The sequence below is a fragment of the Dinoponera quadriceps genome, unplaced genomic scaffold, assembly GCF_001313825.1.
Source record: "Dinoponera quadriceps isolate SergipeBrazil2010 unplaced genomic scaffold, ASM131382v1 scaffold690, whole genome shotgun sequence".
NCBI classification, from domain to species: domain Eukaryota; kingdom Metazoa; phylum Arthropoda; class Insecta; order Hymenoptera; family Formicidae; genus Dinoponera; species Dinoponera quadriceps.
In genome coordinates, this window is record NW_014555275.1 from 183,551 (window position 1) to 199,390 (window position 15,840).

General features: G+C 46.0%; 1 protein-coding gene across 11 annotated transcripts; it reads right to left on the reverse strand.

The window, feature by feature from the left end:
• Positions 1–6: 6 nt before the first annotated feature.
• Positions 7–14,701, reverse strand: LOC106743736 (la-related protein CG11505-like). 11 transcript variants are annotated; one of them, XM_014617882.1, is made up of 11 exons: positions 12,560–13,162; positions 12,392–12,482; positions 11,723–12,089; positions 10,822–11,071; positions 10,563–10,703; positions 9,954–10,178; positions 9,724–9,869; positions 8,612–9,640; positions 2,445–2,742; positions 1,629–1,733; positions 7–1,267 (listed from the first exon to the last, which is right to left on the reverse strand). In XM_014617882.1, exons 1-10 carry the CDS (start codon positions 12,614–12,616, stop codon positions 1,638–1,640), a joined length of 2,700 nt encoding a protein of 899 aa, XP_014473368.1. In that variant the 5' UTR covers positions 12,617–13,162; the 3' UTR covers positions 7–1,267; positions 1,629–1,637. The 11 variants fall into 11 exon arrangements, with proteins under 11 accessions (XP_014473368.1, XP_014473369.1, XP_014473376.1 ...); XM_014617883.1 differs by having other exon boundaries at positions 8,612–9,619; positions 12,560–13,160; XM_014617890.1 differs by lacking the exons at positions 12,392–12,482; positions 12,560–13,162 and adding an exon at positions 14,601–14,701.
• Positions 14,702–15,840: the final 1,139 nt, after the last annotated feature.

The following is a 15,840-nucleotide window of genomic DNA, read 5'->3' on the forward strand; positions in this document are numbered from 1 at the left end:
ATATATATATATATATATATATATATGGTCATGTACAATATATCGCGTATTTGAACTTTTGGATTCATAGATCCTTAGATCTATACATACTCGTTATTAGCTCAGAGTCCTTAACTTACCAATTACCGACGAAATCTTAAAACTAAAGCTTGGCTTAATAGATACTCGAAGCTGCGTATTCATATCGAAGCTCGTAGGGCTTTTAAAATCGATAAATCGTCACTTATCCCCGCGTCTCGTGAAGCCTCAAGAGTCAATTCTCAGCGGATCCGCCCGAGAGTCCACCCGAGAGTCCGCGAATCCTCGGATTATAATAATCAATTTCATACACCTTCCGCTCCGAATGGAACAGAATATCGCGAGGGGTGGTGTTTCGCGCGCTTTACGCGACGCGTTTGCTCCCCGAACGATGATTCAATGACCGCGAACGCTTCGATATCCATGGAGTCTCTCAAGCCCTTGTAAAAATTCTCGTGTCCTTGAATCATAGAAACTACGATCGAGACGAATTGCGACGTAAAAACGTCGACGGCAACTCGCGTCAGCCAAAACACATCGGCAATATTTCTCAATCGCGTGTCTGTCGCGAACCACGTCTCGCACCACGGGACTCTCCGATCACCCTGTATTAATTAACAGCGCCGGCGAATGCGTCGCTATAATGCGTCGTGGCGAGTCTCATACGTTTACATAAACTCTCTTTCTCTCTCGCATACACACACACACACACACACACACACAGAATCACACGTAGACACACAGATACATACGCAGCCACATACGCACGAGCGCGCACACAAACGGAGCGCACGTGTGCATATACGCACGTAATATGCGCTCGTACACACGATCTCTCTCTTTCTCTCTCTCTCTCTCTCTCTCTCTCTTGCTCTTGTTTACGCACATGCACACACTCTCTCTCCCTCTCTCTCTCTTTCTTTTAATCGATCCGTCGATCGATCGATCGATCGTTGATCGTAGGCGTGACGTCACTGTACAATGTAAAAAGTTCTCTTTTCCGCGCCCATAGCGCGTGACGGCTTATCCGAGAGGAGTGCCGGGGGGTGAATATAAGGGGGGTGGTGGTGAAAAGCAGCGGCGAGCTCCGGGCTCCGGTATCCGTGATCCGACCCCGAGGAGATGACGATGACGTAGCAACACAACGGCTAAAAGTCGTTGTTAACCCGTCGTCGCGTGGTAACGTCCGCAAAGGCGTCTTGCTCGGCGATATCCGAAGCCGAATTCGCCGTGCGTCTTCCGTCGTCACCTTCGAAGGGCAAGGAGACAGAACGTGTTTTTATGGCTACTTCATGGGCGAGTTTCGCGAAGAGGGAACGACCGATACACGCACACGCACGCACGCACGCACGCACGCACGCACGCACACACACACACACACACACACACACTCTCTCTCTCTCTCTCTCTCTCTCTCTCTCTCTCTCTCTCTCTCTCTCTGTGAGTGAGAGTGAAGTGATTTTATAGAGAGAAGAAGAAGAAGAAGAAGAAGAAGAAGAAGAAAAGAGAGAGAGAGAGAGAGAGAGAGAGAGAGAGAGAGAGAGAGAGAGAGAGAGAGAGAGAGAGAGAGAGACCTTACGTACATCATTTGAAGGAAAAAGAGTACTCACATGTCGCTTTTAAACGTTTCTGTCCCTCTCGTCCGTTTTGTGTTTTGTACAAGGTAGCTCGCGGCAATGTTGCGCTACTTGGGCATAGCTCGGCCTTGTAAGATCCTGCGATAAAGAAAACATTCATTAAATCACCGGATTTAAACACTTTGAGATACTGATTGCTAGGTAGAATGTAAAAATCATTGCAAACAGGACACGAACTTCCCGAATCAGATTTTACAGAAGCAAGATCTATGAACATCTCATGGATCTCCAAGTATCCTCTTTGAAATTTTACAAGTCACCGAGCATCTTCAGGATTCTAAGAACTATCGATTGTACTCAACGAATTGACGTAATGTAATTCAATATTTACGCTCGTTATTTCAGGATTCCCGATAACACTAATCCTTTCTCCTTGTACGACAAAATCTTCAAATCGTGGAATCCTTGGACCTTTAAATTCTTAAGAGTACGCGAAAGCGTTTGCATTATCTGATAAAGTCCTAGTTAACACTCTGACGGCCGCTGTCACGCATACGTGACTTCATCCCACAAGCAGTCGGTTGTCGTCTTATAAGACTTATAATCTATAGATTATAAAGAAACATTTCTCAATAATAATGGTTTACAAATGTAACTTCATAGGAGATGTATATACATGTACAAAGCTAGTACGGATTTATGTACAAGGAGAATATTTGTCTCTTTAGATCGTCTCGTTGAAGCGAGCTGTTTCTGTTCGAAATAAAATTTGTTTGAAATAAGTGCGGCCGTCAAAATGTTGGTCGAAAAATTCGATAAAATCCGCATTAGAGCGGAATATATACTCACTATAGGGAAGGTAGAGGCCACTCCAGTTTGCGATTGGGAGTTGAGTGAGGCAGTAGGAGAAGGAACGACGACGACGACGCTGTTACAATCGCACCTGGTCATCGGCTCGGCTTCGTCTGCCACCACAGCCGCCGCCGCCGCTGCCGCCACCGCCGCTGCCGCTGCCGCCGATGCCGTCGTCGTAGCCGCTGTTGTCGTCGCCGTCGTCGACGTCACCACCACTGCCGGCATGTGCGCGTTCGCATCTACAGCGTCGTCCACACCGTTCACCATGTTCGAGTCGTCAGTCTTTATCGATCTGTCAGCGGTGCATTGTCAGTAGTAAGGGACTAACACATGCTTACTTAATAATCCGTGGATCCTCAGATATCCTGCAATGGATCCCTCGGATCCGTAGGAATATATATAGAAGGTGGGCCATTTCAATGTCCCCAATTCAATATTTTTTCTCCCACGCCTTTTACAAAGAAATATTTCAGACAAAAATTGCAGAGTTTTAAGGAGAACGTAATATCGTGAACTTGAATTGCTCTTGAGTGGCATTTTCACGGTCATTTCAAAGTCAACTTTATTTTTTTTTAGTAGAATCATACAGTTTTATCAACACAAATCGATTCCTCTGTTTATTCTGCGTATAAAAATATCAGGATCAGATAATCGAAAAGTGTAATAACGTAGATAGTGCAGAATCATTTTTAGAGATATATATATATTTTATTTTCTGTCTTGATATTTTTCAATACAAGATATGAAAATCTTATAAATATTCACTTTTCGGCAACATCACCTTAACGCTTTTCTACACAGTAATATGAAAGAAGTTGATTATTGGATTATTAATCATTGCACATTAGTGTACCGATGCATGTGCAAAATGCAATGAATTTTTTTTAGGGTTCCTCTATATTTTCTTCCAGCGATCAATTCCACCTGTCATTCTACGTACAAAAGTGTTAAAGTGGTGTTATCGAAAAATTAATACTTTATAAGATATTTCATATTTCATGCCGAAAGAAATATCAGAATAAAAAATAAAATATATCTCGAGAAATATTTACTTTTCAATTATATTACCCGGCACATTTGTACGCAGAATGAACAGAGGAATCGATTCGTCCCAAAGAAACTATACGATTCTGTTAAAAAAATAAGTTGACCTTCAAACGACTCTAAAAATGTTGGCCAAGGGTAATATAAGATCACGATATTATGTCTCCCTCGAAACTTCGCAATTTGTGTCTGAAACATTTTTTTTTTTATAAAAGACGTAGGAAGAAAGATATTTAGATGGGGACATTAAAATGGCCCACTCCGTATGTATCACCCTCGCGTCCTCGGACAGTTTTATCCTCGAACACGAGCATGTAATCGGACGCATTTGTCTCACGATATGAAAAATGTACGTGTAACAATCTTACGCGAGTTACTCATAGAGATACATCAAAAATCTACGTGGCTGCGTCAGTGCAACGCGAGAAACATATCTTTCTTTCTCATATTTTTTAAGACTCCCATATATCCTTAGATCCTCGGACTAAGGGCTAAGAAAGACCGTCCGCTCGGAAGCATGCGCGCGTAAACGCGGGGGGAAATTTACACAAAGATTTACACCCGTCATCCAATGCTCGCACTGTGATACTTAGTACTAGATGCTGGTTAATTCTGACAGATCGCGATCAAAGCGCGTGGTTAAACAAACAAGGTTCAGAGTCGGATTGTTTTTTAACGCTACAAACAGCGCGATAAAACACCACGAATCACGAGAGAGACGAGCACCATCGTCGTATACTAAATGCACACTAGTTACCGTTATAACTGCATGTGTCAACTTCACGTTTATGCACGTAATCAAGAGGCTAATTTCAGTAAGTGATTCTGTGGTTAAACGTGTGAGTGTTAGCTATACCATCGGGAACACCGAGAACTTCAGACAGCCGATCGTCATATTACTGGAAAATCTAGAGTAAATGAAAATCATCGATCGCAAAATCCGAATATTCCGCTGTTCGATTGATATCTCGATGCGATATCAGCGGCGATATCAGAGAAAGACAGCACACGTGCAACGGTTTAAGTTCTTGCGGAGGAACGGGTTCGATCGGCGACCATATTATACTTTTGTTAGTGATAGCATGGTACAGAAGAGATCCACTTTACAACCGAAAAACCGGCCGTGTTACGATTGAGGGATACGCATAAAAGGAGGATTTTGCAATATCGCAAGATTAACAAACATCAGTATACACAATGTTTATTAACTTCTAGTTTATCGCTGACAATGCAACTGTAGTTATTACCAAAGTAATTCAGGCGCTGTACCGAGGCCGTGTGTGTGTGTCTTCGTTCTTCCGGTTTTTTTTTTATATTTATTATTTTGCAGTCACGTGACGCGAAAATTACAACTTAATCAGTAACGTTAGAATTATGAGCTACAGAGAAACTTCTTCATTCAAAATGCCTTTAAGAATAACTTGAAACCAAATAATTAATAATAATAATAATAATATAATAATGATAATAATAATAATAACCATAATATTAAAATTTATAATAATGACGGTAGTTATATATATATATATATATATNGAGAACCCTGAAATATAATAGTGTTTATCATATATATTCTTATTTATCTTCTTATTGTTCATTGGCCGCAATAGTACAGGCAAGAAGAAGAGGATTGTTATAGCATAATACCGCATACATCCCCGCTCACAAATAGCATCCTAAAAGTTGCGCGTGTTGAACGCGCTAGCAATGGCTCTTTGCTTAACGCTGAATTCGACGGAAGGGTATGCGGTATATCGTATCGAAAGAGATAGTTTTATTTTTTATTTTTTAATAGATCCTCCGATCATTGAACGCTTGGATCCTTACACGTCATCCTCCGACTACTCCTTGAACTCGACATACTCTCGGAGGACTTCGGGATACTCTTGCCTCCGGAATCCACGAAAATCTTCAGACCTCGCTTTCGTTCGGTGCAAATGTCATTTTTACGAATTCAGGATTCCTTCAAAATCTCCCGGCGGTTTCTGAAATTCTTGGAAAAATCTTGGAATCCAAATTTTTACGAATGTGAATGTGAGATATGATGAAGCGAGGGAGTAAAAAGATGTCGAGGATATCCAAAAATGTTTCGAGTATATATTCAGAAAAAAAGCTCCCTCGACGATACAAAGATACAAAAATTTTGAGTCTTGTGCGCAGTAAATAATTTCTGTGTAAAATATGTGATCTCTATGAATCCAAGAATCCTGATTCAAGGTCTGATTCCCGAATGTCCAATTCTCTTACGGAGACAAAGTCGCAGTATCCAGCGATTCAATGATCCAAGAATGAAGGAAACTATATACTCAAGAACTAAGCATCTAAGAATCCACGATACTGCAAACTTAAATCTTTACACACCAAAATTTATACAACATGCTTACAGAATACTTACGACAAAAAAAAAAAGAGAAAAAATACCTAGGATCTTTATACAAAAACGAAGAGGAAAAAAAAGAGAGTTTCTTGAAATTAAGAGGCACAATAGCGACGACAGCAATATCAGTAAAAACTTATGGCAAATCATAACAATTGTGAGTACTTCTAATGAATTCTTCTAATTCTTCTAATAAATTTGTCAATTAATTAGAGACATTAGCGAAGGTGTCGCACACGGCCAAGGATCTAACAACTTCTTTCGGATTCAAGGACGTCGACCAAGGATTCCGAAGGTCACGAGGGACACGAGAATCATCTTTCGTGTGAGAACATTCTCGCTAGAGAGAATAATCGAAAAGAATCGCGCTGAATCCCGGAAACTGCAGACAAAAGATTCAGAGAGCTCGATGTTAATCGCTAACACCGAGTCGCGTGCGTTCTTAGATCCTTGGATCTCTAAAAATAGTAGTGTCACGAGAGTGTGACAAAATACACGCAATCAACGAAGATAAAGAGCGGCGAGAATGCAGGCGGACAAAATAAAAAAAGGACTACTCCGGCAACTCAGAGAATACTAATGTGAAAGATTAGTCGTCCTTTCTTCCTTACTCGAGGGTATCTAAATATCATAACGACGGAAAAGAAGCTTCGATTCCGATGTCCTCCTGACAACAAGAATTTAAAATGAAAGAAAGGAGAGGAAAAAAAGAAAAATTATTATTTCTCTCTCTCTCTCTCTCTCTCTCTCTCTCTCTCTCTCTCTCTCTTCTTCTAGGCACAGGTAACAGAGCGATAGACGGCGTGCGATCGACGGGGTATCTTCGAGGACTCGAGGTCGGCTCGTAGAAGAAGCATCGTGTCCATCGGTACGGTACAACACAGCACGAAATGCAACCAACAATAATAACAATTAAACGCGACTCGGCATTCCCCAAGATGTATCGCGCGATACACAACTGTAACATGGACTCTGTATTCACATGGACATTGTTCGTCCGTCCGTCGTGCGCGCGCGCGCGTGTATGTATGTGTGTGTAAAAATGACGCGAAAACGCGTGTCCTTCGATCTTGCAAATTCTCGCGCCACGCACGTACACGTATGTCGATGATGAATTCTTCAGGGCGAAAGAAGAAATAAGGAAAAGAAAGTAAAAAAGCGAACACCTAAGGCTCTATGCGGAGTCGTCCCAGGAGAAATCTAAGGATCCAGAGACACACGGGGACGATAGCTCGATGGAAGAATCGACACGAAGAAGAACCCAACGAAACGGTGGAGATAACGAGAAAGATACAGAGATTCCGGAGATGCACGCTGATCGAGGGACAGAGAAGAAGTCAGACGACACGAGAAAGATCTTTCGAAGGATGCGTCATTTCCCAAATCGTTTCTCTGTTTTGTCCGTCGTTGGCTGGAATCTACTGCACCGAACACCACACTCGCGTTTGTCTTCTATGCGTCAGGTATTGGACTTTATTATCGTCAACGATTAGATACAACGTAAACGCAGCAAGACTTATCTCTCTTTCTCTCTCTTTCTCTCTCTCTAGCAAAAGTGCAAAGTAGTAAAACCGTTATACATCTATTTACGGGACTAAAAGCAAACGTCAGAAGGATCAATTTTTCTGCTCTAATCGCGTGAACTGAAATCGCTAATTCGCTCCGACGAGGTGTCATTGTAACACGATATCGCAAACGATCTATCACGTGATCACTTTAACGAACAGTCAAAATTCCAGACTACACGATTTTCTGAACAATCTGAATTGAACGAATATATGTATGTGTATATATATATATATATATATATATATATATATATATATGTATGTATGTATATATAAGTTTATAATTATTAATTAAAAGAAGAGGAAAACTGCAATTCCAACGCAAGGAATTCGGCAACAACACAACTCGTAAATGTTTGATGCGAAATTTCGTTAATCACCTAAATGAGTGTTTCAACGAAAAGGGGGAAAAAAAAAGAAATAAGAGAAAAACGCTACAAGCAAAAAAATGAAAAGTTCGATTAAAAAGAGGTAAAAGTAAAAACTAAAATGAATCACGAGTAAAATTAAACTAACATGGTTTCACTTTTTTAAAGGTTTAGCAATTTAAAGAGCGAGAATTCTTCAAACCCCCCCCCCCTCTTAGTCTTTCATCCCCACACACATACACTNCTCTTTCTCTCACTCTCTCTGCGCTGCAAATGCATATATAATGTATGTGCTTTTGCATGTATATATATGATGTATGTATACACGTATGTATGTGTGTGGGAAAGCGGAAAGTTTCGTCGTACTTTTGAACAGAATAGCGAAAAATTCGCCCCGATAATCGGGCGCTAAAAAAGCGCTAAAAAGCGGCAAAAGGTCCCTCCCGGCAACGAATTCTACCGGTATTTCCCGGTCTTTCATTTCCCTCGTATATATACGCGGAGTGTCGAAAGAATGCAAATAATATGCGCGACGTCGGAGAATCTAAAAACCAAACAAAAGGGAAGAAAGAACACTCACATGATGAAACACATATTTCCGTACTTTCAGAACTCACGAAACTATACATACACTGTCGTTTCGTTTAGAATTCGCGATCGGAATCCCTCCTCCCCCGTGACGGATGACCGAAGATGGTCGGTTTTCGCGCGAATAAGAATAACGAAAAAGCAACGCGACTCTCCGCATGCCCAAAGCACGGCCGTACACCGAGAGGATGCGATATAATAAAAGATCCCACTCACTTATCAGGAGATGACGGGGGAGTGAGCGTGACGGTGCTGAGCGCGACGTCAGCCGTATTCTCATTGTTGGCCGGCGCAGGGTTAAGGACAAGCGCGCTCGCAGGAGTCGTAGAATTGCCTAGAGCATTTCCCTGCGCCTCGGCAGCACCCATAACAGCTCCGGGACTAGCGGACCTGCTGGCAACGTTCGCCGCCGGTGCGGACGGCTGTTGCTGCTGTTGGCTGCTGTCCTTGTCTTTGACAGCGGCCTTGAGTTTGGCCGTACCCTTGACAACGTCGGACAGTCGGTTCTGCGACGATTCGCCGGCGCTGCCGACGTCGACCGACGCCTTGCCAAGGTCAGCGTCGAGGCCGGGTAAGGGTGGGAACGCAGCCGCCTCCAAGTCGAACTGGACGCCGCTGCTGCGGCTGCCGCCGCCGCCACCACCACCGCCGCAACCGCCGCTGCCGGCGCCACCGCTGTTGCTGCCGCTGCCGCTACCGCCGCTGCCAACCGGCAGCGACTCTTTGATTGCCGGAAGCGAGTTGTTCCCGGCGGCCGCCTTCGCGTCCTGATCTTTGGTCCTGCGATTGATACGATGGCGGGTAAACGGCGGCATCGACGGTATCGACGGTTCCGCAGTCGCGTCCTGGTCCTGCGCGGAGGACAATGAGGACGAGGAGGAGGAAGGTCCCTTCGCGTGCTCCACGCTCGACGCGGACGAGGAATGGAACTTTGTGCCGGACTGGTAGGAAGAGGTCGAGGAGGAGGATGTGGCAGAAGATAGTGGCTTTGAGGGCGGCAGACTCGGAGCGTAGGTAGACGTGGAGGAGCTCAGGGGCATGCCGCCACCGCCACCGCTGTTACCGGTCAGAGGTGGATGAGAGCGGCTGCTCATCGGCGGCATGGACGACGGCTGATGGTGGTGGTGGTGGTGGTGGTGATGGTGGTGGTGGTTGTTGCTGTTGTTGCTGGGGTTGGCAGGGTCTATCAAGCAGCCTCGGTCGGAGCCGTTTCTCTGTTTGTTTCTGCGTACAGCGAGTGAGATCCTGAGCGATACAATTCGACCATACGAAAGAGAAAGATGGAGGAGAAGAAAGACGGAGCAGCGAAATCAGAGAGCAACGCCTACCTGCTGTGTCGCGGATTGTATCTTGTGTTGTGAGGTTTGAAAGTGTTGTGCGGTGTAATTCCATTCATAAAAACACCGGACATATCGAAGTATGCGGGACTGGTTGGTCCCCAAGGCATCATATTAGTGTGATAGAATGGTTGATGCTGGAAGGCGAGTAAAAAGAATCAAAGGTCAGAGTATTTTTCGATTTCCGAAGTAGGATTCCCGAACTTCGCGCGTATACTCACGTAAACGTGGACTTGGTTCGCGTACGCCTGCATAGTATTTTGAGGCAGGGTCGTGCCGTTTGTATAAAGGAAACGCTGCTGTCCAGTCGAGTAACTGCTCGGATCGTAAACGGGAGGAGGAGGCGGAGTTCTGTAGCCATTTTTTATGCCACCTACACCAGCCACCGCTGGTATCGGTAGCCTATTCATTGGCTTAGCTTTGATTCTCGCCATTATCGGCTTTCCCTGGTACAAAAATCAAGATTGGCTCAAGCAAAACAAGATACACGTTACGTCACGAAAATTGAGTGCTGCAAATTATTACGTAATTGCAAGTGACGCTCGAAAGTGCGCAGATGTGCACAGAAGTTACGAGCCCCTATATAGGGGCTAACTATTGGTCTGTTCTTTTTTGCTGAACTAGCTGCACTACAGTCCGAGAAATTACACTGAAGCGTGAGAATCTCGTACGCATACAGCTTCAGTGTGCACATAAATTTCTCGAATTAGTGCAGCCAATTCGGCTGAAAGTGTATCTTCGATTGTGCAGACGACGGATCGTCAATCGCAAAATCACAAGTCATGCTCAAAATAAGCAATTTAAACGAAGCAACAGATAGTATGACTTACCTGAAATTCTCGAACTTCCTCACGTAAAAATCGGTAGGCCTTTTGAGCATCCTCGTCGGATTCAAACGTCACATACCATGAACTATTGTGAGCAAACTCGCACGAAATAAACCTTGGACATCCCTCCCCCGAAAATAAATTCTGCAACAAAGAACAATGTGAGAATCGGGGAGGTAGGTCTGCTTCACACATTTTCCGTGATTTGTTCGCGCGATAATCACGAAAGAGAGAAAGAGAGCTACTTTCATCTGGCACGAACCTTCACATCTTCCAGAGGAGTGTTATCCGGGATCTCGCGAAGTATCACAATACATCGTTTGTGATTGGGCCTCACTTTCTGTCCCTCCTCGTCCACTTGCACATTAGGAGACTCCCTCAGCACTTCGGTTATGAGCTTAATATCTTTCGTCAGCTTCTTTACTTGGTTAAAATTCGCTACTGTCCATATCGGCACATATTGATCGTTGTCCATTTGCGACAACAAATATGTATCGTTGGCTAAATTCTCCCTGGAAACCATTGCAACGTCGTGTCATTGATATTGCGCTGAGCCACACAAATGAGGCATCGTTCGCGCCTTTAAATTGATGTATCATCGTGTGTATCGCGCTTAGATATTCGTGAATCGTTTAAGAAATTATTATTAATCTTTCATAACACGTGCGCGCGCGCAGACACACGGAGCACGCACACACCCATATACCGTGTGTGCGCGCAGGCACCGATACAAAACAAGTGTCAAATTATCAGATATATCGCGGAGTCTCGGTGAGAATATCTAAACACGATGAGTACGCTCCGGACGTGCCTAAACTCGAAGGCGTAAATGACGTTTTACATATACATACACGCGCTTGTGCAATTTGCATGATGGTTGCACATTTTGCAGAAGATTATTTTCAACCAAATCTTTTTCTCATTCACTACTCAATTAGAAGTTGCAACAGTTGCTGTAATGATTTCATGTTAACAAACAGTAGGAACTCTTTGCGCTTGGATCACTAAAATTACTATAATACGGTGCGGAAGAGTGGGCAATAATGAAATGTACGTATTTTCGAGTGAGTTCACCTCTCGCAGCTCGGCGACTAGAGGAAAGACTGGCATCGTAGAGACTTAAGAACTGAGAGAGAGAGAGAGAGAGAGAGTGACTGCGATACCTGGAGAAATAATACTCGAGTTGCGAAGAGAGCATCTGTTTGAGTTGTTCCAGGGGTATGCCAGGGACAGATAAATCGGCCATTGATGCGGGTGGAGCAGACGCATCACCCAGAGCAGCAACATCCACTGGACCGTATCCGACAGCACCACCAATGCCTATGGCGTGTTGCGACGTTGGTTCTAGGCTGCCGACACCTGCATCGAGAATCAACTCACTTCCGCTGGGCGCACCGTTCATGACTCCGTATTCTAAACTAGACACTCCACCACCGATCGCGCCTGCAACCGGACCCAGGGGTTCAGGGGTGGCTGGGTAGACCGCCCCTGGTGGGAGCTTACCAATGTCCCCATTCATGTACACGTATCCTGAAAGCAAGACGAATAATTGAGATTGCGGCAAGCTCACACATGCAGCACGTCATACGTGTATTATCCTCAGCAGCCGGTTGTTCTATGACATAATCGGGTACTTGGCAAGGCCACGGTACGGAATTTGTCAAGCTTCGTCCGCGACACACGGCCTGTTTCTTTCCGGTCGAACTGGCTGCACAAGTTGAAGATATTCACGCGCACCGGAGCGCGAGGATCTCCGTGCGTACGCTTCGTACACTCCAATTTCCACGTACATTTCTCGAACCGTGCCGCCAGCTCGGCCAAAAGGAACATACCGACAATAACATATGTGCGATTGTTACACATCAGGCACGCTTCCCACGCCTCTTCCACGGTAGCACGTCCCGATGCTCGGTCACAGAAGCACTATACAGAAAGCTAACAGTCGTAGCGACGTCGCCGAGCCGCCCCCGCGGATACACGGGCTATCGCGAGAACCTCACAGTCCGTCCCGAGGAAACACCAGTCATCCCCGCGGAATAGCCGCTCGGCCGAGTCATAGAACAACCTGGCGCCTGGCACGACACCCTGGCCGATGACGATACACGTAGGCACCGGGGAGCACGCAGTATCGGCGGCGTTACACTCGCGGGCGCGATCCCCCGAGATCGCGATGACAATAGCGTTTCACAATGAGGCGACGCGCGATCGGCGGAATCTCGTCGTTGGACCCCGAGAGGCGCGCTCGTTGGGGCACGCGCGCGCGCGCGGTATTTGATTGCGTTACTCGCCGATCTCGAGACGCAACGTCGACAGCGCCCGGTTGGCCGCGCGCGCTGACGACGAGGCGCGTCGAGAGCCGCGCGCGCGGGGGCTCGGCCGACGACGCAACGACGTGGGCTCGCGCGAGAAACAGCCGCACGACGCTTCTCGGCGACGGAGCTGCGGACTGCGTGCTACCACGGGGGCCGCTCGACGAGGGCCGCGGTGCGCCAAGCGAGGATTCCCGCACGGCAGAACGCGCAATATGTTGGAGCGCGCACGGCACGTTATCGGCCAAATATAGCGCGCACTGTCGGGACACGACAGCAGCGACGACTTGGCGCAGCTCGAGAGAGCCGCTCTCCTCCAGCCGGGCGAGAGCGGCGCGACACGACGACGACGATCGCGGCTGGCGCGGCGCGGCGCACGCTCGCTCGCTCGCGCGACCCGACACGAGGCGTGGAGGAGAACTCTAGTCACTGAGAGACAAGGAAGCAGTGGCGCGATGACAAGACACGACTACACTCCGAACTCGATTGCGTGTAATACCGCATGACGATGACAATGTGGCGTGATACGTCGGATGGGACGGTTGGTCGTTACCAAAATCACCGTTCATCTTGAGACGGGCCCGGATGATCCCATGTGCCCTGAATATAGCGCTACGAGGTGCCTGCCCGCTCGCTCACTCACTCGCTCTCGTTCGTTCGTTCGTTCGCTCGCTCACTCGGCCGCCCGTTCGCTTACTCACTCTCTCTTTCTTTCTGTCTGTCTGACTGTCTCCTTCCCCCTCTCTCTTTCCCTACGTACATATATATGTGTGCATATATATGCTCCTCTCTCTCTCTCTCTCTCTCTATCTTTCTCTCTCTTGAACGGCTTTTCGTGAAGTTAGTTTTTCGGCTTTGAGCTCTCTCGGCAAGGCACTTGCTCTACTCACTCTCTCGCTGCGATTCACCGTGCGGCGCGGGGCGTCGCACGTTTGCACTTGCAAATTTGCTCGCTCGTTTGCGTTATAATCTTCTAGCTCAAGCACTAATTAACCAACCGACCAATCAATCAAACAATCAGCCAGCCAACCAGCTAGCTAGGCAGTTAGCCAGCTAGCGTGGCTAATCTGTTAGCCAACCAACCAACCAACTCCAATCTACTAGATCAACCAATCAACCGACCTACCAGCCCAGCCAGCTAGTCAACTAACCAAACTTTCAACCAGCTAACCAACCTACCAACTAGCTAACCCCGACCAACTCATCAACCGACTAACCAAGCAGCCAACCAAGGAGTTAGGCAGGCAAGCAGGGGAGATAGGTAGGTAAGTAGGTAGGTAGGTAATTGGGCAGGCAGGTAGGTCGGTCGGTAGGCAGGCAGAAAGATAGACAATTAGGTAGGTACGTGGATAGCTAGGTAAGTAGGTAAAAAGGTGGTAGGCAGGCAGGCAGGTAAGCAGGCAGAGAGACAGGCAAGTAGAGAGGCAGACAGACAACCAGCTAGACTTGGCCACTGGGCTGGTCGCTCACGCGACCGTTCGCCCGTTCGTTCCTTCGTTCGTACGATCGCTCGCTCGCTCACTCACTCGTTAACTCGCACGTTCGCACGCACACGTTCGCGTGCGTGCTACGAAATACGCGACACAGCACGACTTGCGACAGGCGGCAGCGAGATTGCACGATACCTCGCACGAATTCGCGACGTACGCGTAGCGATCCGCCCGTGCGTAATGCGAGCGACCGCGCCGAGCGGATCGACGCACGGCCGTTTCACACGACGGGATTTTCTTACCGAGGTGGAAGAATCGAACTCAACACAATCTCTCGAGGAAACTACAAAATGGCCGACGCGGAAAGGCACATGCCGTGGCGCGCGGTGCATTCTGGGATCCGGTGGTGCGCCGTGCAATCCATTCATCGCAGCGCCCCGTATCGGGCTGCAGCATGAGCGCCGCCGCGCGCCACTTTCGTATTCTGGCTTCGGGGAAAATACGCTGAACGACGAAATCGTAGAAAAATTTCAGCTTCTCCCGAATATTCGACGAAAGGGCACAGCGAAAAGCGATACGAATCGTGATCCTTCCGTCTTCTTCTCCGGTAGCCCCTTTTTGATTGGAAACTTCGTCCCCCAACGATCGATTTATTTGACGGGAATCGATGTGCCGTTTGTATTTTGAGAGAAAGAAGAGTAAAAGAAATAATTGAAAGCATTAAAAAACTCAGGTTCTTTATCTTTTCTTGTATTGACCTTGTGTATTTTTTGTGAGAAAGAAATAATTCCGCTCTCTTTGTCGAGTGAGTCGATTATATAAACACCGAGCGCTAGCTTTTCTGAAAACTTCGTGCGTATACATAATATATATATATATATATGTGTGTTGTGTGTGTATCTTTCTCTCTCTCTCTCTCTCTGTGTTCATTTATTCAAAGAATATTTTGACGTTTTACTCGCTCTATAAGATACTTGTTACATTTCTCGAATGAATTGCAAAGTCTCTTCCTTTTGAGATACGCACAGAACACGTGACAAAGTAACACTCTTTCGCAAAAGTCGAGGTTTCAGATTTTATTTTTCGCTTTGGTGTATCGTGTAGCGTCACGTTATATTAATTCGATGTAATTGCAATTCCACGAAACACAATCGTAGCGAGCAAATGAAATCAATAAACAGCGATAGCGTATCTAACGATTTTTTCCTCGATGAAGTACATCTTGCATTTGACGACCACGTGTACATTGACGAGTAAGCATTGCAGTAGCAGATATCTGCTACGATATATCTACAGATTCCGTGACTTTGATTGTATTGTTACTTTCTCCTTGCCGTCTTATATCGTACAAACATTAAAAAAATTACAACTTATTTTTGTACCAGTAAAAAAACTGAAAGTTGATTCCTCATTGTTGCAAGAATAATCTACGATACACAATCGTCGATAAATCAATTTTAAAACACTCCCCTTATTTTACCGATAAATTCAGTAAGATTAATTGAACTTCGCTTAGGATATTAAAGAGGAAGAGAACATGGT